Raw genomic sequence first — 26,692 nt, forward strand, 5'->3', positions numbered from 1 at the left:
GCAAATCTTAAGACCATAAATCTGGGTTTTTTTCAGGAGGAATAAGCGATGGCATTATCTGCTCAACGCCAGGGATTCGGAAGGGAAAGGACCTCCTCAAAGTTCCTTATGAGCTGTTTGGGGCATGCCCTCTAACGACAGCTCACGTTCATCTGGCTAGCATTCACCACCATAGCTTTGAGCACAGAAGTTCTCTGAAGCATGCTCATCACAATGAACACGGGGAAAACAGCCGTTCCAACTGTGATCCCAAACCAAAGCCGAGGCCTGTTAGTTTGCGTCATGCAATTGCCACTGTAGTAATAACTGGAGTTGTCTGTGGAATTGTGTGTCTAATGATGTTGGCAGCTGCTGTTTATGGTTGTGCCTATGCTGCAATTACTGCTAAATACCACAGAGAACATTTGGCCCCGGTCAGACAGCATGGGACTCCCGAGGAAAAAGAGCCATTTGATAGTTCCTGGGCCTGAGTTACTTCTGTCTTTGGTTCCTTGAAAATAAAGCCCTCACTTCAGTTAAAAAGCCTGGAATCTAAATAGGACTGATTTAATAGTAATTACTGCTTTTTTTTTTAATTGCTTTTTCACTTTTTTTTTAATGTAAATAATATTCTTTGGAATATATATTAAGACTTTATGTAGAAGAATATAAGTTTATTTGTATTTTGTGTATGTATATTCTGAAGCCACTATTTAAGGCTGAGTGTTTGAGATAATGAGATCTTGATGTAGCCTCTTTAAAGTATTCCATTCTCCATTACTAGCTCTTGATATAACATTAGTACAACATATGAGTTATGATGCAGCTACTGTCAGTAGCCAACACGTGTGAGCTTTCTGCAAAGAAAAATACAAAATAGCTACAAATGACTGACTATATTTTAAGATCTTAGAATACCTGGTATGTATCCAGAAATACAATTCACAATCAGTTTTTGAACCGGCCAGTCTGATAACTTAAACATGTGTTAAAAACATTTCCAAATACATTTTTTCCAACTTCCAATCTGCCCTAGAAGACAACAGTTAAACATTGCATCCATTATCTAACTTAGAAAATAGGAAGCACCTCCTTAACTATCACATATCATTTTTAAATCACTGAGTAGGGAAGAGAGCTGAGAAAATGCTGAAGAAAGAAGAAATGCTACACTGTTTCAGATACAAGCACTGAAATGAGCACATCTAGCATATATGAAGAGACACTACCCGTTATCCTGCTGGCATACATGCTCACTACAGACATTTCTGAAGCTTCTTATTCCCAAATCCACACACAAGTGTTCCATTTTGCAAATACCATGACTGCAGATGCAGCTCCCATCACAGTGCTGCCCTTCAGTACAGAGGATAATGTAGTTGCATGTTTACACGGCCCCTCTCACAGAGAGAACATTCAGCTGAATTCATTCAAGGGTCCACCCTAACATTCTGCAGCGCAGTTTTGCCATCAGAGGAAATCAGAGCCAAAACCATTTGAGTAATATAAGTTAGAACAGAAAGAATATTTTGAATGTACAGAACAATTTTTAAATAATTCTTAGAAATTATTTTAAGGCAACCAACAGAGATCAGCGACTCCACCTATCTTTTCCAAGACTAGATAAAATACATCTAGGCTATTTGTGACAGATATCTAATGTGTTTTCTAAATCTCTCCAGTGACAGGGTTAAAGACCTGTCTAGGTAGCTAATGCAGCAATCAACTATGCTTATAGTCTACGAGCTTTTCTTAGCATCTATCCTAAACCTTTGGCAAAAATCTTGCCAATTTATTCCATTGGGCAGAAGACTTGAGGACAACAGCTGAGTAACAGTCTGCCATAAGAGCAAAAGGAAGCTGAGTTGTGGCATTCAGAGACCTCCACTCTCCTTCCAACAGATGGATACCAAGATCAAGTTATGTAGCTATTCTAGTAACAGCCTCAACTGAGTAATGGGCTGTATGGCAGGAGTCACGTAACCCTTGCTCTTATCTACTTAGTAATAATTGCAACCTAAATATTAAAGCTCATTCCTGCATCTGCAGTTACTTTCATGTCCAGAGAAAATTAAGCATCTCAGTCTTAAGCTAAATCTAGCAGACACTGAAAACAATCAATTACTGTCTGTCCTTTTTTTTTTTTTCTCTTTTTTAACTGCTAAGTACTTCGTATTATTATTACACTCTCTTCATTCTTCTCTGTCCTGAACTAAATAAACCAAGCTGTTTCAAATTTTCCTGTAAGGCCACATTCTCCAAACTTTTCCCCCTCCCCCTGCATTCCCTGGAACCTTTTCTGTTCTTCTACATCTTGTTTAAAACGTGGTACCCTAGATTGGGCACAGTACTTCAGCTGAGACATCATCACTGCAGAATTTTTAGAATATTTATATTCAGGCTCTTTAAATCTGATCTCTTGATGATGTTTCTCAGAAGCAAGTTGGCTTTTTTTCCTTTTAAATATTTGGTAAAGCTTAATGAATAACCTATTTTCAGAACTAAGTTGTTTGAGTGTGTAGAACTACATTTTCTACTCTTTCATCCGTTTATTGCAATAAGATTTCACACAGCAAAACATAGTTTTACAGATAGAGAAGACTGAAGTAATACAGGATAGGATCTTATTGCCCATGGGCCAAAAAATGAGTTCAGAGCCACACCAAATCAGAGCTTTTCTATGGTGACAACCTAAAATAAGCACACTTGCACTCAAACTGCATATCCTAAGATGAAAGCTAATGCTCTCTGACCTCCAGAGAGATGATTTCACCCACAGTGTTTCTAATAAGCTCAGATACAGCAATGCAGCTTCCATTACAAATAAGTTCACACTTTTGATATCTTCAAGCAAAGGAAAAACAAGAAATGACTTGATATTTCCTAGTCAGGAATAACCAGAACATCTTCCTAGTCCTTAAAAAACAGTCCTATCAACAAAAATCTTTCAGGCTTTCCTCACTGTAAGACAGTTAAAAAAAAGAAGGGGGGGGGGGGGGGGGGGAAGGGAAAAAGGTGAGGAAGAGGCAATGAAGGGCACAAGCACATTTAAAGAAACTCTTTCCAAGTCACATTAAAGATGCTTTGGGGATTTTCATGCACACATAAGGCTGTAAATTGATATGGAGTTCTGCCAGAAAGCAAAGTATTTCTTATTTCCATTAGTTCACTCTGCTATGGGAGTAGAGCAAGCCAATCTATGCAAAATCTGATTTATACTTTCTAACTTGCTCTTTGCTAAAGAAAAAAAAAAAAAATCCAACAAAAAATCCCAGAGAAATTTTTCATTTAAGGTTTACAGGACTATATATAATATTTACAAATGTGTTTGCAATTAACAAATTCCAGTTATTTATGATTATAAGCTAATAGCAGACATTCAACAGAGAAAAGTATTGATTCAATTGCTTAAATTAATAAATGCAAAATTATTTATTTTTCAGTAGAGGAAACAATGTTCGACTACTGAAAAATAGAGATAAAAGGCACAATTTATTGTCCATAACAATTATTGACTACAAGTGGAAGACTGGATCTAGGGATTCCCCACAGAACTGCCCTTAATTTGTAAAGCTTAGCAATGGACATCTGCTGCTGAAATAAGTTGTCTGCACAGATTTATTTTTCAGATAAAGGTTCCTGAGAAAGCTTTGTTGTTTTTCCAGCAATCTCATGAGAGGTATTATAGTGAGCACAGTATTTTTTTCTAATCTCCATGAAAAACACTTTTCCCCCAAAGTCAACAAAATATCAGGACATGCTACTCTGCAAGGTATATGCAAAGACAGAGAAAGTACACATATTGTCATATTCCTGTCTTTCATATAGATGCTCACCATATGACTCTGTTTTGAGAAAAAGAGGCTTTCTAAAATTTCAATTTAGAACAGAGATTAAAAACTACAACACGCCAATGTTCTTTACAGAAAATGTCCTTAGTATCTATATTGAAAGAAACAAAGCTTAAAGTGAAACATACTTGCTTGCCGTATGTGTCTTTCCATCCAGAGCTTGCAAAAAGTCAATCAAAATTCAGCTTCATTATTCCCTAGTAATACAATGTCCAAACAAAATCAGGATCCCTCTTCTTGAATATCAAAGTAGAACATTTAGTGACATTATACATAGCTTATCTATCGTTAACAACACTAACAAAAAAATACCAACTGTTGCCTACTAATAACCATCTATCTTTGCTGGCCAGAAGACACACAGGCTTTAGTTAAGCATCCAGAAAGTATGCCTACTTTTACAACTTTGATCTTTGAACTTGGCTGAAAGTGGCATGGTAATAATAATCATAAGAGAGTCTTGGTACTTCCTGGGTTTATATTACCTGAAATGTGACTGTATGCTCCCCAGATGAGACAGGCAGCAACATCAATCATCTGGATGTGGCAGCAAGCCACAACAGGGGAGAAGGAGTAGGAATTAGAAACCCATAATAAACAAACCAACGACTACATACTTCATAACTATCTCCAGTGAAATCTGCAGTTGCTCTCTCTTACTGACTACAGCAGGATCCCCCAATGTTTTAGGGCTATGTACACTGTATGTTGAACTTTTTGCATAAGGCTGCCATCCTCATTTCAATACACAACAAACAGATGAGAAAACACTGTTAATATTTGGAAATATAGTCTACTGGGAGGAAATAAATTAGTTAATCCACAGTATTTAAACTGGTATTAATGTATTCATATACTACGTAATTGCAGCTTCGTACTTGCACAGCATTATTCGAAGTTTTCAAAAGGACCTGACAGCTTATCTGCTGCCTTGTGCTGCAATCAGGGATTTATTTTGCTAGCAGCAGAATTATTTAGCAAAATGCCCCTAGAATCTGATTGCTATTAGATCACAAGGATTTTCCTCCTACCCAAATTACATAGTACTAAAACCCAACCAACCAAACAAAAAATCCCAACAGCAAACCAGAAGTGCAGGAGGAAAGAGCAAAATGCTCTAGGCAATTTATTATAAATGTTAATACTATATATGTTGGGATACTGTTCTAATTCATCCATCAGATTCTCTGAGAACAAGTGGTGAGGAAAGCCCAGGAATTAGATAAATAGGGGTTAAATTCTTGAGCCAACACTAGCAGAGAACTGTCTTAAGAAGCCCTATTATTTAATCATTCCACACACTAATTCTGTATGGTAAAACAAATTGAGAACAAATACAAGTGAATACAAATGTGTGAATTGCTGTGACTCTGCCATCTAACTTCAGATTCCCTGTTCAGTCAGGATTTTACCACATGCTCTGAAGCATTCTGTGGAGGAGCTTACCTCTCTCCCCGCATTGCCTACAAACCATGTTTCCTAAGTCATAGCTCCTAACCTAAGTCTGTGAATTGTTTAATGTTAGACTGTACAAATACACATTTCAATTTGCCTGAAACTGAAAACATTAGTCTATATACTAATATTAGATTTATGAATACAAAGATAATATTCAAAATGAACAAGAAACTCTGGAAAAACATAAGCTAGTGGTTTTCCACCAAAGCATGAAAAGCATTTTGAGGGATTTACTAAACGCTACTGCTGAATATAATCTTCTGTGGCTTATAATGTGGAGTAAAGATTAAGTAAATCACTGTCTTGCCTGACAAGGAAAACATCTATTTTAGAACGCTTCAAAAATTTGGTCGGTGTGTCATTACGATGACATATTCATTTTCCCTTAGACCTTCATACTAAAATGCAATTTTATAGATGATATCATAAATTTTAAGGACTGTGTATGACAGTGACATTTGCTTGAATGTTTTTAATAATACAGTAATACCAAAGCAATACATGTGAGAAAAAAAGGGGGGGGGGGGGAATTATAAGCAGTACAAAGCAGATGTATTTATGTGTTATTGTAACAATAGCAGATTTAACTATTTGTGAAATATTTACAATATTTGCCACTCCTAGAAATATCAGTAGTTCAAACTCCTTTTGATTGAATTATTGGGAGTCACTTTTTCAAAGCATGTTCCGGGATCTCGTTCAAAGAAAGATGTGCATGCAAACTCCATTTGAATTCACTCAAAAAAAACCCCTGAATGGAGTGTTGAGGTCATGTATATACAATCATTAACACACCAAAACAAATAAGGAAAAAAGGGGATGAAGAACAAAATTTGTGCTGCAAAGGCATTTATTTTCAGATACAATGTGCACATTTTCCTCTATGAAATCATAAAAGAATCTTCCTTAGAGCCTAGATCACCAGAAGCCTCAGTTACTGGAAAACTGGTATATTCACAAATTTTCCTTTCAAATTGCTGTTCCGTAGAGGCTGATTCAAACAGGGAGATTAAAAAACTGAAGTGTGACCAGCCTCAATGAGACAGATTTGTATTTTAAAAGTAATATGAGATTTTTGATCTTTCCTGTTTTCAAGGCACAGTTTGAAATACCTTAAACAGCAGGATCATCAGGGTCACTTTGCTCTGGCCAGAATAGAGGCATTCAAAATTGCATGCCATTTTTAACAAATTAGTGATGAAATGAAATCTTTACCATATCTTCTTTAGCTTATGGACGGGAAACAAAAAGGAGAACTTAAATCTTCAAATCGTGCCATTCAAAATACCTGAGGGCTTTTAGCATCTTGACTGGGAATATTTAACATGGAAGGACCTTATTTATTGTTATACTAAGGTTTGTTCTTAAAATGATATAAAAAGGAGAACAGTGAAGGTGATGGAAGAGGACACTTGTAAAAAAAAAAATCTCTTCTAACCAGGGTTTGGAGAAAAAATACCCTTGAACTTGTATATGGGCTGGTTATAAAAATAAAGGATCAGCTTTGAAAAGTTAAATACCAGAAAGGGAAAAGATCCTGGCTTTACTTGGGACAATTTGTTTGCTGGTATAAAACATAATATTCCTTGTTTGCATAATAAGGATTTTTGGTTTAAAAAAAAAAAAAATCAAACTGTCAGTGAATAGAAGAGGGTTAGGCTGCCTTTTCTTCAGATTCAGTAACACCTCCTACATATGACTACAAAGGCCTACTTATTATATTTTAATATATATTTTAGTGTATATTTAAATATAAATAATATATACATAAAATAATACTTAAGCATGATCTACAGTTTTAGCAGAAATCAATAGTACTATTTTAAAAGGTGTTTCTTTCATTCTGCTAAGCCATATGGACATGTTTCTTTCCAAAAAATCTCTTACGTGATAAATTATTTCTATTAGCCTCACAGCATTACTGTGTGGCAGAGAACAGGACGTAACCTAACACTTATCGTGCCCTTGTGTTATCACACCATCTACTATGGAATGAAATGCACCTGCCATGCATTCAAGGACAGATTCCCCGGAACCTTCTGTGTCACATACCTATATAAAGACAAGACACTATATAAAGATATGAATCATGGGTGGTAGAAAGTATCTCCCTTTTCTTTTCAGCTTTTACTGCTTGGCAGCAGAAAATAATGGCTGTGAGAAAAATTTGGCCATCCTTAACCATTCTGAAATTAACAGTAAATCTGTTTTCTTGAAATGACTACATACAAAGTATAACTATTATTCAACATGTTCATGAACGGCAGAATCTGGCCCTTATGGGTCTAGTATTCTCACAAGAGCTATAGACTTTTTGGTAACCTTCGCTACAGAAGATTCTGAGGGTGGCTGATCTTCGGGCCATCTGTATGAGGAATGCTTAATACACAGAAGAAAAACAAAAACACTAATCAAGAAGCTTGCAATTGTGAAGAAAAACGGGGTTCCTTCTGCACTGGTTTTTCTCTTCTGTCCAAACAGGAATTACTGCAATCGTTCTTTTTATGTAGCTTCAGCAGAAAAGAATGAGTCAGGGTAGATTCACAGAGCTACGGCAATGCTTGAATGCACATCCCAGGCAATCACTCTTCTTTGATAGAAAATGACTATAAAGATGCCGGTACATAAGAACAACATGGATTTCTTTTCTTTCCAGTATTACGCTGAGTAAGAGAAATCTTCAGTTTACTGGAGTACTTTCATTTCTCTCTAGTTTAGCTACACTGAGCTTCCGTTAATGTACTATTCCAGTTAAATTGACATAGAGCAATGAGGGCTTGCTTGCTTCTTTTCAGAAGCTACAGGTCTGACTGTATTGGTAAAGTTTTTATGGTTTTAAAATGAACAAGTTAAAATATTACTTGATTTTGATTGAGAGACCACAGAAAAGCATGTGTGCAGGGAGGACTCATTTAGTGTTTTCTATGTCCTAATTTCAACTTTGATAAATAGGAAGTCCAAAACAAAAATGATCATATATAAAATATTTTGGCAGAAAATAAATATAAAATCGCTTTAGATATTCCTTCCTTGTACTTTGGTACCATAGAAACAAAACTTCTTTGCAATTCTACGTTTTTATCGATAGGTGGCAATAGTAATAAAAAACCACCTGTTTTTCCTATCTAGTTATGTCTAATAATTTTAAACCATTTTATACTACAACCTTTCCATCATGGAAAGAACACGCTGATGACATTCAAGCTAGGTTTCAGAGTAGTACCATCTTTTTATAAGCTTATTTTTCAAATCTATGTGCTTAGGTCCTTTGCAACCGACAGCACAGCCATTTGTTAAAATGAAGTCTGTGATACACACACACGCAGTAGTCTTATTAATCTTTAAGATGACTCATGTTCACATGGTATCATACTGCTTTTCTATGTCCTGCAATACTAGAAATGCAGGCACATTTCATGGTCTTTCTGCAACAAATCTGCATACCTCTTTGCAATATGGACCTGGTTTCAGAAGAGAAAACACTGTGGTTTTTTTTTGTTTTTTTTTTTACTGTGAGGGTGGTCAAACCCTGGAAGGGGTTTCCCAGACAGGGTGTGGCCTCTCCATCTGTGGAGACATTCAAGACCTGACTGGACACAGTTCTGGGTAACCTGCTCTATCTCAAGATTCTGCTCAAGATCTAGTCCGCTGGGATCGGACTAGAGGATCTCAACAGGTCAATTCCAACCTCAACCATTCATGTATATAGCTAGTCTGCATAAAAATAGGCACAAAAGAATTCAGGAAAATTTGTACTTAATGTCAGAATTTTTAAGCAGCCTTGTATTAAATAAAAATGGACTATTTTTACTCATCTCCTTCAAACTCAAAATTTCAAATTACTATGAGACTAAAGACTGTGCCTGTGTATGATTTAATCCTTCATTCTTCCAACTAGATGTCCGGAGCTTTTTACTAAGCACTGCTATGGACTTTTTCAATGAGGCTTGAAATTCCAGGTTCTGCTTGTTCTATGAAGAAAAGTTAAGGGAACTTGACAATTTTCATCAGACATTTTCTTAAGTGTTCTTTAATAAATTTTTGCCCTAAGAAGATTATGTCAGCTCTGTTATCTTTAATTAAACATCCCAAGGGGCTAATTTTCACGTTTCCTGTGAACAGCGATGGCCTCTTTCAACACAAAGGGCTTTTAAGGTCCTATATTGTACTGTAGCTTTTGAGCTAAAATGCATCTATAGGGAAGCACATATATGAAGGTTCATGTACTCGCTCAACTCTCCCAAAATCTCAAGAGAGAAGCATTTTTCATTTTTTAGAGCCTGTTTTACTCCATGATGACTTTCGTTTGCTTGCTTCTGTCCCCATCTCTTGCCCAGAACTGTCAAGGTGAGCAGTATCTTTAAAAATTTATTTTAAACAAAAGCATAATGATGAAACCATCACCTTTCCCCAAAAAATTGGAAATAAAAAGAAACATGTACCTAACATATACAAATCCTATGCTGCACTTACCCAGATGCCCATATATTCACTACCTGGAAGTAGAAATTAAAATAAAGGACCTGAAATGAGTTCACTCATCATGCAATATCAAAAAAATGCAAGACTGTAATGCTGAATTCTATCAACAGTTAGCATGAACGTACTGCCTTTCACATGAGCATCAGAAGAGATAATTCAGTCTTAATTTGCCTTATTTTTAATAACTAGATATCTACCTAAATTCAGATATCCTATATTGACTGGCATCATCTTGGTCACTGAAAGGAATACTGACCTTACATGAATCGCATGGAATTTCAAGACTAGGGTGATTCTACAATTTTTAGATCATGTTGAGAAGAATAAAAAATAAAATTCCACCATCTTTTATTCTCCTTCACATTGTAATATGGACAGTTTGAAGAAACTTAACATTTCAGTGTAAACTTGATATAGCAGACATGGTCACAGAGAACACTAAGACAAAGCAATTTTGAGCATAAATGTGTTTAAATCTAAAAAACCCCTGCATTCATTACTATTGTCCCTTTCTCTCCTGCAAATAAACTGAACTTTGTATAAACAGTAACAAATATGATGCTACTACACTTATATATTAAAGACTTATCTCCTTCTTCCACACTTTCTATAGAAATTTGCTTTCATTTAAGTAAAAAAAAAAAAAAAAATCACAATCTCAATTGAAAGAGGCAGGAGGGGTTTTAGAAACAAATTACATGGGGTTTTGCCAATAAGCAAACAAATTCTGACAATGCACTGGTATTAGTAGGTACAGATGGTGAAACCGCAGCAGTGACACTTAAGTTCTCTATAGTAAGAGTCTGGAGACTCATTGATTTTAGGATTTTCTGCCTGTATTAAAGAGCTGAGTCTTCCCTACTTGCAATCAGCCTTACTGTAGATTTGCATACAAAGTCTGTTTTTCTACAAAAACAGAAAGAAAAAAAAGTTTACAAAGAAAATAGAAGAGACCGCAGATTTTGTAGTAAGAGTCAGGTTTGTTCTTTTTTTCCCCCTTGTGGGCAGGTCTAACTCAGTTTTCCATTTTATAATAATGTTCTAGTTTCTCTCTGCCAGTTTTAAACTCTTGTAGTGATCTGTAATAAACAACATTCTGGCACAGCTTTATTTTCAGTCAAATCCCTCTAGGGAACAGAGTGATTTTACATGAAATGTGTATCCCATCCTGCTGCTTTCTGTAATCCACTCAGACTGGGGATGAGGAATACTTATTTCACACAAATTAAAATGAGACGTTTTGGCCAAATTTGAACTTCGATGTAGGTATTTGAAAATGTTACCCATAATCCTACTTTAGTCTCCCAAGTCTGGCTAATAAAACCTTCAAACTTCTCCCATTTACCACTGCTCCAGTTTCTACCTTCAAATCCATTTTGCTTAAAACAGAATATTGTCAACCTTATAATAAAACCTAAAAATTGAACTAGATGCTGGGTACTTTGTTGAAAGTCTTCTAATGGAAAAAGTAGGACTGACAAGTCGCATTTATGATCTCCAACTTAAAGAGGACAAGAATAATGCATATACTTGTTTGTCTCTGAATGGCTGTAGCTGGCTGAGTGATCTTTCATGGAAAATGGTTTGTACAGATCAACGAGGCCTCCCCCCCCAAAAAAAAACCCCTGAAAGCATGCAACCATAGAAGAGGGAAGGGAAAAATTATTCAAAGCAAATTCTTAAAAATGCTTCATACTGAAAAAAATCCCTCGTGCACAGTTTCTAAAGTTTACAGAAATAAAAGTAAAAAACCACTGATGTGCTTCAGAATTGTAAATACACTGCTCATATTTTTTATGGCATTATGCATCTACAGATATCATGGAAATCTTTTACATGCTTTGGTATTAAAAGCTTTGAAGACCCTGTCTTTATTTTAGATAGAAAGTATGGGACGCAAGTAATTTTGAATGTTCAATGTTAAACTAATTATTGGGGAAATGGAAGCAACATCTGCCTCTCTTTTACAATTACTACCAAAAAAACCCCAAAGCTTGTTGACACAGTATTAGAGTTGGTTATGTGTGATACCTCCTCGAAGTCAACGCTAAATTGCAAACACCAGTGAGGAAAGAATAAATTTTAGGATGCCTATTAACCCTACACATTTTACAGATGATGGTAAACTGCACGATGAGCCTTTTGCTAACTCCAAATGATGAAGCATTCTAGAAATAAAATGTCAACCTTCTTCATTGTACAGTGAAAACTAATTATATCTTCAGCAATTTGCAGATATCTGCATTGACATTAGTTTATAAATGCTGTTTTATGCTTTGACAGGAGTATGAAGTCATAATTAGGATTTCCTGTTATATTATGGAAGAGTTCAATAAGTTGTGGAGAATGTATTCACGCAAACTGGAGTCAGAAGGGTGCTTTCCTATTGACCCTATAAAAACTATTATCATCAGTGGAGGTATTCTGTGTTTGAGGAAACAGATTAGAGATTTCCCAATTATCTGGCACATTCTTGCTCTTTCAGGATTGTATTCACTGTTTCTTACTGCATTTTAAATATGAGAAAAATGGGATGCTTCTTGCTTTGTGTGGTAGGTACCTAATTTTCCCTGAGATAAGAGAGCTTGGTTTCTGGCATAATAAACCATAAGACTTCTCTAAATTAATTCCTTCTTCAAAGTCAGTAACCATTGGGAGCTATAGAAAACTGTTCAGAAAAGGATCTGAATTTGAGTGAGGAACATCCAACAATTTAAAAATCAGTTACTCTCATTTTTAAATCTGTATGTTTTATCTCTAATCTGCAGTTGTCAAACTTCACCTTTTAGTCTTTAGGCACTGTTATACTCTTGGCTGATAGACTGCAGAGCTTTGTTATTCAATTTACATGCTCTGATCAAATCACATCTCTCATAATCTAGACAAAATGACCACTTTGTATCATTTGTTATAGGACAGGATTTTCAAATCTGAAGACTGGGTGGAACCTTTATACATCTGATAGTCCTTTCTTATATTTCTTTTTTCTTAACATAATACATGCTCATTTATGATGATATAGAATTGTGTCTACTAAAAATGCTTCACTGATAATGGTTATTTCCATTAAGTCTAACTCCATAGCTCGCAGGGAGCTTGGATAGCCAATTAATAAAGGATCAAGTTCTTAGGGAGAGGAGGCATTAAGTGTTCTCTACACTAAGTCATTCAATTGTATCTTGTAGGTGCAACTGCATCTTTCCCTCCTCCTCTCTTCTTAAAAAATGATATCCCTACGTTAAATTCCTGCTAACTCAAAAGAGAAAGTGAGGAACTTATAAACTGCTTTAAAAAAAATGAATGAAACAAATAAACTACAATTTTACCTGCAACAACTGGAGATTTTCTGTCATCCAGAAGTTGAATAGCAGTACTGGCTGTCACTACATTGCTTTTGTTTGCGGTTTCTGCAGGGTGTATTAAGAAAAAAAAAATTAAATAGAAATAACATATTGCAGAATGAGGAAATTGAGCTTTTTTCCCCCTGGTTTGAAATAACAGTCCATGTGGATTTAGTGCTCAGAAAATAAGACAGCCAACATCATGTTCTATGTATGCACACAACATACAGGCACTGCCATTTCAAAATTCCCCAGCATCCCAACAAGAAGCTTAAAACACTGAAATAAGTAATCAATTTTTGCTTTCTCTACTAAAAGTGGCAACAAATGCGACAACCAGTAGGGCTTCTCATTAATGTGGACACTTGCTCTGTTGGGCTTGTCTTGCTTAAAATACTAGGCTGTAAGTTCAACCTGTGCAAATATTAAATGAAAACTGTTACACCACATCTTGGGGTTTCACTTGGAGCCCTGTAAAAGATGCACCTGGTCAAAGGACCAGTAAATTAGCCGCAAATTTCAATGCATATTTAAGATTAACATTTGAGATTAGCTACAGAGCCCACTCGGTACTGACATACTTAGAATCCTTTCAGCATCATATATGGCTCAGCATTTAGAGAATGACAAAATTATAGACCTGTACTAAATGGGATTGAATAGACAAAGCTCCCAGGTATTTGCTCAGCAGCTCTTCTGTACCAGAGTGGAAAATGGTCAGCATTAAAAATGTTCTCCTTATCTTCAGCTGTCAGGAAATCTCTTGAGAAAGAAGAGAGAAAGAAAATACTTGTTGTTTGTTGTATCGCACACAATAGTTTCTAGCTTTGAAAGACAAAAAACACCAAAATGCAATCTTCTGGGAAAGAAAATGGTTTTGGACAATTTTTCTAATACCATTTGTTCAACAAAACGTTCAAAAATTGTTCAACAATTTAGCCCCTAATAAGTATTTGTGACACACTTGCAATTGCTTTTGTTGTAAAGGATGGAAAAAGTACTAAAAAAAATAGTGCCTCTAAGTACCACTAAAAATATTTGTACTGATGTGTACAAATAAAAATGCTTATTCTAAAAAGTCTTTTTTCTCTCAGCACAATGCAAGAACTGTGAACTGTACAAAGTGGAAAAGGCACTGGAGATTTTGTAGTTTGTTGCCACTGGCATTCACTCTTAAGTAATGAAAAGAAAGTAATTTAACAGCCTACTTTCCAAATAATATGTTAGGGTTGGTAGTGGACAACTACATACTTTATTCTTCAATAATCTCAAGGAATGTTGACAGAGGAAAGTCTGTGTCAGTGAAAAGAGCAAGTATGGTCTCCATGCTATTGTTCTAGTTTGCTGTCTGACAGTAATAAATTGCAGCATTATTGATCTCACCTGTCAAGCTACTCACGCTACAATAATATTTTGTGGTCAGATAAGCACCATATAATTTTATATTCAATAAACGTAGTTTATCATAAACATCAAGTGCAGATTTTCTTTTACATGCATAATGCAGATAGATTTGCCTGACACTATCAAACTGCTGCCTGAAAAAGTCATTAATTATGGGACCTTATTTTATAGCTCTCCATTTTAAGAAACCTGTACCTCCACTAGCTTACATCTTCTCCAAGCAAAATAGAAAACTCTTGAATGATGAGATCTCCTGCTTACTTTTTCACCTAGTCCACTTCTGTCACAGCTTTATTTCAACACCAAAAAATTTTCCACAACAATGATGCAAAATTCCTGAAAAAGCCTACAGATATTTGTTTTTAGATGGGATAGTAAAAAAATAAGTCATCATCTGCAGATGTAGCATATTCATAATTCTGCTCTGAAGAATAAAGATGTGAGGCTAACTCCAAGGGAGTGGGGGGAAAGAAAATGTACGGGCTACAGGTGTAAAATAGCTTATTGTTCCAAATGCTCCAGTTGAAGAAAGAATCTAAGGGATCCTATAAAATCTTTCTAACTCGTTCTATGTATTTCAGTGCACCAGCGTAAAACCCTGGAAGAAACAGTAGATGGGCTTCCTAAAAATAAACATTTTTTTCCTTCTTTTCTCATATGGCTGCCAAGCATAGCTTTGTTACTTACTGATTAGTAAGCTGTTCCGGACCCACAAACAGGTTGATACGAGATAGTCCAGTCCGTGTTCCAAGGAAGGCAACTTCCACTCCCTTGTCAGAGTTTCTGAAATAGAGCAGAACACAAGCAAAGATAATGTTTCCAGACAGTAAACAGATAAAGCTATATTACTGGTCACAGAAAGTGCAAGTGTACACATTTTTGAGAAAGATTATTTTAAGTGTAGTTCCCTTATTTATTTTTTTAAATGCTGTTTTTTAAGTTAAAGTCATGTGGGTTTTGGAAAACATACAAAGTAGAAATGCTATTTAGACCAAGAGTCACTAAAAAGTAAGAGACAGTAAATTTGGTAGGAATTGTGGGGAGGGATGATATGGAAGCCATAGAATAAAAAGGTGCGGCATAGCTATATACCAACTATTTAATAATCACTGGCACCCAGTGATTCAAGATGGGCAGGAATTCTAGATCTTGCTCCCAGACCATTCAACACTTCTGTGGAACATCTATGCTTCAAGTCATAGATGTGACTGTTGCTCAAGCAAGCAAAAATTAAGCTAGATTTAAAACAGCTAGCTCAGAGTCAAACGTAGCTGCCATCAGGATAGGCTTTAGCCTCTAGACCTCAGGAAAAAAATGTGGCAGGTAGCTCAGGCTGAACTCTGTTTCTGCACTGCTATCAGTATCAAGCTAGCTACTTTAAAACTAGTTCTCATATGGCTACATGAACTTCAGCCATATCACCACAAAACCAGGGACCACAGTCTTAGCCATCTTGCTGTCTCATACTTTATTCTTCAATAAATGGCCTGTCTCATTAGTGTAAGTCAGAATATGAAAGAGGATCAAAAGTCTCCCGCTAGCATCTCTCTGCAGCTGTCTTCCTTGTGTTTACTGGATCTGTTATTTCATTGTGTAGGAGGATTCCAAGAAACCTTATGCCCCTATATAAATTCATCAATGTCTACAGTATATTAGCATGCAACAATTTCTTATCTTTATCTTCTAACAGGAGAATGGATAATCCTTAGTTTGATGAATCAGATCTTATCACATTGATTTTACTCATTCAGTATGAGTGTGTTCTTTACAGCAATATATTTTTTCATTTGACTTTTAAAAATGGTTCCAATTTAGCAAATTCTAATCGGGATAATCTCCAGAATTGCCTTTCAAACACAGTATTTCATGCAAACTGCTAATCTTAACACCTGTTTTCTCTAATATATATGACATCTTGTTACTTAACACCTTAGTACATCGTAACATAAGTGAATGAAGTAAACAAACTCTAAAAAGGACCAGCTAATCTCCTGACTATCTATAACAGGAACCTAGATCCCAGTTAGTTCTGGAAAACAAACAAAACAAAACCAAAAAAGCCCAAAGGATTAAAGAAATTATTTCACCAGTGCAAGTTTTTCTATATTTAATTTGTTCTGAGACAAATTACCAATTCCATCAACAATTCTGGTAAATTTTGCATTAAATTTCTCAAGTACTCTAAACCATTTGTTAGAAATACTCAGAGCTGTAAGATGTAGTTAGTATACAATTTCATTAGTTATATTGTGAAAATTGGGTAACCTTACAACTAATCATCATGACGTACACTGCAACATAAACACTTAACACTGAAGTCAAAATTGGTGGTATTTAGGTTCTAATGGTTAATATAATATTTTCGTGCAATCTGGATTCGTTAGGTATTCCACCAGTTCACCAACATAACTATTAAAAATTCACCCATGACTGCATAATGACTGACACAAAGCTTGCTTACTCTGACTTGTTTAATGCTAGACTGGTCCAATAAGCTTCAATTGGTGCACTCACGACTGCATCAAACAGAACTTCCTGGATCAATTCTTTATCACCTAGTACAATATATTAAAATCAGTAAACATATGTGCATACAGAGAGAATGTTTTTTAGATGACTAAACAATAATTTTTTTACATTGTACTATATTTTATCTATGATATGCCTTCAAACTTCTTGCACTATTAAGCATTTACTATGTAATATTATATGGTATTTTACCATAATGCAGTTTTTCATGTATCATTTCATTGCACTAACAACAATTTTAGATTAAAAACCAAAAAATGATTCTCCACTTCACGTAACACATTCATGTACACATTATCTAATGCTCGCATTTGTACATGACATAAGGTTAAAACAATTAGTTCTACTAGCAGTCACAAAAGTTTTACATTTCTGCAAATAGACAAAATATGCACTTAACCATCTGACTTTTTTTTATTCTGCTTTGCAGTTCAGAAATGCTAATTGCATACACATTCTCCCTAAAATACTCATGAAATATCTGGCATATTCTTTAGAGGCGTGATCCAAGGATTGAATCAGACCAATCCTGTTTAACTTATAAAACCAGATGGAGCAATAATATTGCGTAGTACATAACACAAGCTACACCATCTGAACAGAAACTTGAATGTTTGGTTCAGACATATTGTTTACTGTGGAAGTCAGAAGTTTGTATCATTGATATCTTTATTGATACCCTGGAAAAAGCTCAAAACCAAATGAAACTCCAAAGTGACATTAGCCAAGCAAGCCAATCTCAATTTATCACTGGTTAAACTAAGTAGCTTTGCATTTTGTAGAAGGATTGGTACAACAGTTTTTAGCTGGGGTAAAGCCTGCTACATGCATATTTAACAAAATACTTGCATTGGAGCAATGGCTCTTTTCCTGTGAGGTAGCGTTTGATTGCTTCTAACTGAGTCATTTGACGGTGTTCAGGATGTAAGTCAGTGTTGCAATAGGACCTGTGAACACGTCAAAACATTAAAATGTTAATATGTATAAGCATGATCTCCCTTTGTCTTTGAACATAAAGAATTGGGCTCAGCAAGCACAAACAACATGAAGCCAAGAAGGGTAACAGACACCAATTTCATGCTTTGTTTAAGGCTTACCATTCATCTGCTAAAGATACATCGGGGTGTTCTAAATCATGTAAACCTGTAACAGGAATAATAATGGGTTATTTAGGGAGCAGTCTGGGTAGCAGATGGCTATTGACGTGCACTCCATAACATAAACCCTTCCTTCTTAGAAAGTGCATTACCACCACAATGTAATAAATCGCAGTAAACTATATTCAAATACACTTTAGGGTCTAACAAACTGGCAAAAGCCAACTAAATCAGATCTAAAACTGAAAAGGTAGCAAAAACTTTTTTTGTGCTGATATGTTTAACTTATACAAATTACTCACATGATATATTTGAAGTTTAGAAGAAAACTTGAGCAAGGAGAAATATACAATGGTAAAAGACTCCTATTTGTACTCCCTTACTCTATTTGGCTAGTAAAGTTCTTTATGTTAAAATACATACTTCTCATTTCATGAGAGTTGTTCTCTTTCTCTTTGGAAAAAAAAAATTCTTTAAAAAGAACAATTGCCTCAAAACCTAAGCACACAGCCCATGAACACAAACAGCAATTTACGGGGTCATTCAGAATAGGTTTATTGTACTAACAGATCATGCAAATGCTTGTAAATAAGAACTATATCATTAGTTACATAGAACAATAAAAATGTACTTTGGCAATTTTAAAAACTCTTAAAACACTTATAAATAGACAATAAGCAAACAGGGTTCAGAAGGCAGGGTCTGGGTTTAAACCCCCCGAGTACATAATAAACAATGACAGAGCTACAGTGATTACGGAAAGCAGAGAAGTCAAAACTAGAACTATAATTACAGTCCTTGGGGAGGACAGTGAGGTATCATCAGTGACGGTAAGAGTGGGAGAAAAGGAAGAGTTAGTTATGGCTATGTTAACATTTCTGGCGATGCATCCGGGAGGAAATATCAGATAGACTGGCTGAGGTGTACGGCTGGATAGAAGAAGATAGGTGAGAGGTATGTTGGGAACAGTTGGAGAGCAAGCAGCTCCAAGTCTCCTGCTGTCCTCTCTTTCTGTCTAGACATGTATTTGCTGTGCAAGCGACTCAAACTTTAAAGCATTTCTTTTTACATCTCTCCTGGGTACAGGAACGTATTCATGTCCCAAAATACAGCTGAGGAACAAAGACCTGAAGAAATTAACTATCTTGTTTAACATCACTGACAAAACAAGAAGCAGAATTGGAAACTGAGACTTAAGCATAAAATCAGAAAGCATTCCTCTATTGAAACATTTTTTGCTCAGCAACCGCTAAAACTTCTCAACCCTCCCTTCACTCTTCTAAAATGCCTCTGCTCTTTCTTCGTCTTCGGGAACCTTTGTTTTTGATCTTGTTGCCAAACAACTTTATCACCACTCACAGCTGACTCCTCCACTCATTTTAATTGTGGATTTATAAAAAAGTAAAACCACCAAGAAAGAACAGTTCTTCCCCTGGTTAATTCTACTGTTACTATAAAAATGCAAAATGTAAATCCCTGTAGACAATGCCCAAAGTAGTTATAGCTCTGAAAGATTTCATAATGTATAGTCTGTGAACAAAAAAGCCATAGCCATTACAATGCTCTCAGTGGTTACTTTATTCAGCAAACACCACAAATAATTAACATTGGACCCTGAGTGATTCGCTGGAACATTGAGAGAGGAGGACAGAAGATGATGCCCACCTAAAGAAGATTCACAAACAGTCTGACTATGCTTAATATAAATGAGAGAAAAAAATCCCATGAAGTAAAAGATCTTTAAAGAAAAAAAAATAGGAAAAAAAAAAATCTAATTCCCTTATGGAATCTGCAGACAAACATACAAGCTTTAGGTCTACCAAATCAACAATAAAACTACTGTGTAAGCAACATGAGAAGGTAGGTATCTTACCTTCTTCTACAGTTACATTCCCTCTGAAGAAATATTTTCCATGTCCTCTAGAGAGCGCCACACCTAAACTGTGCAGAGAAATAAAGCAGACCTTAAAATCCGTGAGACAAACAATAACAGACATTCAGAGCTATTTTCATTTCTAACATTTCCAGCTAGTGTACTATTAACTTTAAAACTGTTTGTTTCCAAACCCTCACTGATCATATTTATTGTTCAACTAGCTGCTTCAATGCCATTTCAGTTCTGATGTGCCTGCAACAATCAGCTGTATTTATGTGCGCTTAGAGGTGCAGTAAACCATTATGCTCTGGCAAACTAATAAATGAGCCCCTCTCTAAGCTCACTGCTGTTCACCCAGCATGAGATTTCTTCAGCTGAGCCTTGAACATGCCCGTGGCCTTACAATGAAGGAGACAATTTTTTGTAAATCAGACTAAGCTGTTGAGAAACTACATAAGCGTGGGAATCAATGGAGCTACCGAGGGGAAATAATTTCATATGTGACAACAGCATCATGACTCCTCTTGGACTAATTTTTCTGTGATTCTTTTTTTTTAGGTAGTTTAACTTTTTTGCATTGACTTCAGCTTCATAAACTCTCAACAGTTACGTACCCAGTTTTGGTTTGGTTTTTAGTCTACCATTTAAACTATTCAAGTTTAATGAACTGGCTGGGGGATCCCATGCCTCCTCCTACTGAACGCATACACAGAATACCTTCTGGCATTCATTCATTCAAGGGGATTATATCAGGCTAGGAACCTGCCAGTAATCAGTAAGACTGAAAATGCATGGGCTGATACTTCAAGTACACATAGAGGCACCAACTCCAAAAGCACACATGCTGCCATCAACAGCTCAATCTGGAAATGGGCTGAACAGTAAACAATCTTCGACACTACAGTGTATGTTTTAATACACTGCCATCTTCCTGAATCTATACTCCTACCCATCAAAACTAGATACAGACCATGCTGAAAAAGGCAGGACAGTTTTCCTACTATATTTCTGTCCTAAGAATCGGAACTCGCACTACATATGTAGCCCCGTATCTGTTTACTAAATAGGGTAAGAATGACAGTGCCATGGGGGAGGGCAGGGGGGAAAGCCCAAACCAAAAACCAAACAACAACAACAACAACAAACAACCCCCACAAAATAAAAAACCAAAACAAACCAAAAAACCCACTGAGTTTTACCACCCATGTGTGAATTTTAACAAGAACAAACACATGCATTAGATATCAGAGAAATGTGCCTAGATTTTCTCTATGTGGAAATGTAGCTCAAGTTCTGTGAAATGGTTCCATTGAAGAAAATTTCAGTTGAGTATTGCAACTATCAGTACCTTATGCTTTAAGCAGGTAGGCTTTAAGGTAGGCTGAATAAAAAAGCCTTTAAGGTAGGCTCCTTTTCCTTGCTATTTTCAGCATTGTCCAGGGATATGCTTTAAGCATAAGGTACAGTTAGTATTCTTTTATTAATGGATTATTTCTAATTCAAATATGAGCACTTTTAAAGTGACTTCCTGTCTTTTTTTTTTCCTCCCAAGATGCATGCCAAAATAACATGGCTGACTGACTCAGTTTTAGTTATACAAATACACCGAAGGTAGTTCAGAGAAACAAAACATCCAAACCTCAAATTGGAAGTGAAATACTATCTCATTTTACATTACATTTTTGTTGTGGAAAAAAATCAAAATGGGGCTCAATATGTAGTTACTTAAATGGATTATAGTATTTATAGCTCTCCAAGTACTTGCGAAAGCCTTTCGTTCAATGTAAACCTCAACTGAATATTTTTTTAATGAAACGTAAGCCATGACAAACACTGTGAGTTTGCCTGTGTGAGCTTGCACAAACTTTCCGTCCCTGGAAAAGCTGAAAGGAATGCTGGTAGGCTCCTTTTCCTTGCTATTTTCAGCATTGTCCAGGGATATTTCATTGTCAACTTTTGCTGATGAGTTTTTAATGAGTTCACAAGCTCTGTACAAATGCAAATCCAATGAGTCTGATGAAATGTCCATTTATTATGGTCGGCTCTACCTGAATGGAGTACCCTTGATGTCTGTATAATAGTAGTCATTTGTCATCACCAATACCCGCTTCTAGATTCAGAACAAGAAAGTCAGAAGGGGAGGGAGGAAGAAGTTAGTTTGCTATAAGAAATGTATAAAAGATCAAGTGGTTAGTCACTGATAAAATTACAAGCAATGTTTACATTCAGTGAGTGCAAAAAAATATACTGCAGTGAATCATATTTATGGCAATCTTAAAAATTGTTTAAAAATTAACTGCTTGCTTTATACTTAGTTGGAATAATATTTTATAGGTTGTACCCCTTTGTCCACTGTCTTCTTCACTTCCATGGAGAATTTCCCTGTTTTCCGATTCACCATTGCATTTCGGAGCTGAAATGAAGGAAATGTGTGTCAATTCTTTTATTTGCACTTTCTGTAATTCTTTCAACTCTGAGCTCTCTGGTACACTCATTTGACCCAAGCAGTACTTAATTTTCTTCATTTCTTCATTTTCAGTAGTTCTACTACACACTGAACAACTCCCTTACAGATTTTATTATTGACTGTATAGGCCAAGACTCCTGCTGCACAACTTTAGGCAAGTTGCCGAGGTACATAAGATAGGAGCTCTCAGCATCCGTCATAGTAAAATAGCTCTTTGTGTAGTAATCTGGATCTTATGTGGGATAAAAAGTGTAAATGACTACTAGTCTGCAGTTACTGCATAGGAACATAAGGACTAGGTTCCCAGCTGGATTTAGCTGAAGTTAGACCAGTCACTGTTTAAATACATCAAAAATTATACATATAATAATGAAGCAAAAAAGAGAAAACCCCACTTACCCTAAACTATTCATTCTGCTTCTGCTTGATACTCTACATTGAGCTGCATCCTAAACTAGCACCAGAAACTGCATCCTAACCGCTTCAGAAATTAGAACTAGCAAAAGAATGACAGCCCATTTGATCAGTAACCTGTTTCAATGGGAACACGCAGCCGCAGAGCTCTGTGATTCCCTCTGGCTGTCCACTGGTGTCCAGGAGCCCCTTGCAAGGTAATAAATTTTATCTCTGTAATGGAAGCCCTAGGTCAGTCACAGCTTTAAGAAGTGACCGGGACCTCTCCCTCTCACAGTCATCCAAAAGACTTTTTAAATCCCCTTCAAAAACAGGTTTCATTACTATATGAACCAAAAACTTAAAGCAGGTAGGGAAAACAGAAAATAAATGAAAAAGGGTTTATACACAATGATTTATCTGCTGCTCTGCAAGTTAAATCTATTACTTTTTAGATTACCACAAACACTGTGTTTCAGTAACTTTATTCTAGCCTCTACATGAGCTGCAGGCTCCCAAATCTGCGCTGCAAAGTCCCTTACCCATCACCTCTAAAAAATCTTCCCTTAGCACACCTATTTGCTCCCTAGGAAAGAAGAGCCTTCCTCCCAGAGGACACCAGCTGACACAGCCTCTCTCTTAGGTGAACATGCCATGATGACGGAAAGAAGAGTAAAAAAACCCAACAACTGTCCCCCAACTCTAGAAGCCAAAATGACCTGCAGCGTCCCTAACAATGAGTACACGCTACCCTGACACAGCTGGTCTGAGAGCAGGGTCTCTGGGCTGAAACTGAAGAATCACAAGACATGCTTTTTGAGAAATCCTCAGCCTTAGTGTTCTGAATTTGCCTACTTATCAGTTCAGGACTTTAGGGAAGAAATAAGAAGGTTACTGGTTAGCAGTTATACCATCCATATATGGAAGTATTTTATTTGAATGCTTTTAGATTTACAAATGGAAGAAGTGACCTTTTTTGCTTGTATTTTTAATTAATGGCACAGATGCAGAAAGTTTAAGGTGGTTGTTTCAGGATATCTTCAATTTCAAAGTGAAACTGCTATACTTGTGGGATTTTTTTGTGGTAAGAAGCACCTATAAATCTTTTGCAGCTGTAATCTTCATTACAATAGGAAAATTCCACTATCGCTAATCAATTCACACTCCCTCTTCAGGGATATTCAACATGCAGAATAATATTGACAAAATGAGCATTTTTATGTCTCTTCTATTGCTTACCTACCTGAACACAATTTTGGACATCGTGTTCTTCCTGAATAAATATCTCCTGTTCTCCACTACCTCATGCCAGATTGAGCAATTCAGTCAGATTTTAATGAAAAATTGTGAAGATAGTCATGTCAATGCACTCTGCAGGCTTTTTGAGTTAGTATGGAGTGAAAAGGGAATGACCAAACTTGCCAGTGAAATATCTGGTTTTATTCTCATGAATAAATTGAGCATGGCTGACCTATCAAAAACTGCAAACTTTGCAGCTCTCTAAATTTAATTCTGGGGCATCTAGATTTGAATTAACAGTCTTACTCTTCTGTCAGTGAGTGTAAAAGAATAATTTTTAGCTGGAGGCATGTATAAAATAAAGCATATATTTTACTGTAGATTTTTTTAACAATACATACTAGGCAATTCTGGAAATATTTTCCCATTTTAAGTTTTGTGGTTTTGTACTTGGAGAGCTGGTCTTAATTAACCATCTACTTTCTAACATTTACAGAACAGTTCCATTTATCTTTAACGTGGTTTTCATTTTTCTCCTATTGGTGCCTGCAGTTGTCTAAGACCCATTCCTCCCACAAGCCTCAGGCAAGTCATAGATTTACTAAAAGGGCCTCCAAACTCTCACTAGTGTTTAAGATCAAGTCTGCATGTGGGATTTAGAGTTTTATTTTTCTTCTTTTTTTTTTTTTGCTTGCTGTGATTACATTTCTTGGCTTTGTAATCTGGTTTCTCAGCTCTTCTGCAGTTCCATCTCCCTCCTCAAATGCATAAAATAAGTACTGCCTCAGCTGGCTTCAAGCCCCAAAACATTCATTCATGGTCTTTTTTATTTGGAAAAAAATATTTCATTCAGCTAGAAATTATGATAAAAGAATTTTAAGAAGTGAGTTAATGAGAAAAAGGTTTCTGTCCAAATTGAAACTTCTTGTCTTTGGTACTGCATATTCCCAAACTTTGCTGGAAGACACTGTTAGTTTAATAAGCTGATGCTAAGATTTCCATTTCTAATAAAATGCAGTAACAGCAAGATAGCAGGTACTGTTAACCTGGAAAATTAACTGATGAATATATATTTACACCAACTCTATTTCATGGTGAAAAAAATTCTAACCTTAGTTCTGCCACCTTTTCCTTATTGGATGACTAGAGAAAAACCTATTTCTTCACCTCTTCAGAGTAATACACATTATTACTCCTTCAACTAAATATCTTCCAATCAATTGCTAACAACACAGTTTCACTGCTATAGTATGAGATCATTCTATATTCTTGGAAAACTATGTAACCATTAAATTAATGTGGTAAAAAGTAAGAAAATGTCTTAATCAGCTTCCACATTAAGTGTTTCATGGGAGAAAAATATACCAGGAGTAGTCTATGTTATTAAAAGCAGCTATATGAATACATTAATTCTTTCCCTCTACAGTTGAATAAACAATGCTTTCCTACCCAAGCTTGGAAAAAATCAAGAACATCAAATCCAAGGCCTTGGGTGAAGCAGAGCCACGTGTAGCTCTCAAGTCATAAGTTACTTCACAAAGTTTTAAGCCTCCTACACAATATTTACCATTTTCACTCAAAATTAACAATATTAAGGAACTGCCTATTACAAAAGGTCAACAAAAATAACACATACTTTTTGGACACTCATTTGGATCCTCACATCAGAAAAGTTGCACAAAGAGATGGATTTCATTACAATAATCTACAGAACTTCCTTCAAATTCTATTCTCATTCTAGCTCTAATGCTAATAATGACTCTGCCTGTAGCTCCAATATTGCTTTATTTCATATCTTTTTCTCTTTCATTCTTCTATTAGTCTTTCTGACCATCAGCGCCTCTGAAGGTCTTAGTAACATGGTATAAATGACTTACATATTATTTCAAACAAACACAAAAGACTTGTAGTGATATACCAGACTTACTTTTAAAAATAGCTGTAAAAATATTATTTGTTTGACATTGTATTTTTTCCTATCTGGATATTTGCATGAAGGTCTCCACTCGTGTGTGGCATTGCTGAAGTATTAGGACAACATTTGGAATGTTAATACATTTTTCTACAATATTTAACCTGCTGTTTTTTCAGATAACACTTGGTCACTAATCATCAAACAGTAGATGTGTAGGCTGTTTTACAAAACCTATTTTACAATCTATTGGGGGATTATTTATCAAAAAAATGCCTGCTTATTCACACATGTACTAGTGAATTATTAGCATTGATAGATGGGGATCATTCAAGGAAGTCACTACAACACACCTGTATTATACATGAGTACTGAAAATTGTGCTTACTGCTTCTCCAAAGCTACAGCAGAATATCCAGCTTTTTCCTATTATGTATTAAATATTTATCAAAATTAATTTCACTTATGATTTATCTATTTTTTTACTCTTACGTATTGGGCAATGGACCTGGATCTTTTCTACAAATGTAATTCACAATTTAGTCTACTTGTAATGTAAATTAACTTCTTTTCTCCTTCAAAAGATGAAACAATTGGAAAGGCTGCTTGTTTCTATGTTACAATTAAAAAATACTTTTTAACAAACTTTTTTTTAGGTCAAAGG

The 26,692-nt window shown here is 35.8% G+C and overlaps 1 protein-coding gene across 1 annotated transcript in view; it reads right to left on the minus strand.

Annotated features, from left to right (window-relative positions):
• CACNA2D3 (calcium channel, voltage-dependent, alpha 2/delta subunit 3) overlaps positions 1-26,692 on the minus strand; it is a 481,287-nt gene that overhangs the window by 79,161 nt on the left and 375,434 nt on the right. The window contains exons 20-28 of the mRNA XM_009334218.1: positions 22,359-22,430; positions 22,066-22,127; positions 20,015-20,082; positions 18,142-18,187; positions 17,894-17,991; positions 16,977-17,070; positions 15,203-15,298; positions 13,752-13,873; positions 13,097-13,177 (exon numbers count right to left, since the gene is read on the minus strand). Of these exons, the coding sequence (XP_009332493.1) occupies positions 13,097-13,177; positions 13,752-13,873; positions 15,203-15,298; positions 16,977-17,070; positions 17,894-17,991; positions 18,142-18,187; positions 20,015-20,082; positions 22,066-22,127; positions 22,359-22,430 (739 nt within the window). The remainder of the gene's footprint in view (positions 1-13,096; positions 13,178-13,751; positions 13,874-15,202; positions 15,299-16,976; positions 17,071-17,893; positions 17,992-18,141; positions 18,188-20,014; positions 20,083-22,065; positions 22,128-22,358; positions 22,431-26,692) is intronic.

This window comes from Pygoscelis adeliae, unplaced genomic scaffold (genome assembly GCF_000699105.1).
Source record: "Pygoscelis adeliae isolate BGI_AS28 unplaced genomic scaffold, ASM69910v1 Scaffold411, whole genome shotgun sequence".
NCBI lineage: Eukaryota > Metazoa > Chordata > Aves > Sphenisciformes > Spheniscidae > Pygoscelis > Pygoscelis adeliae.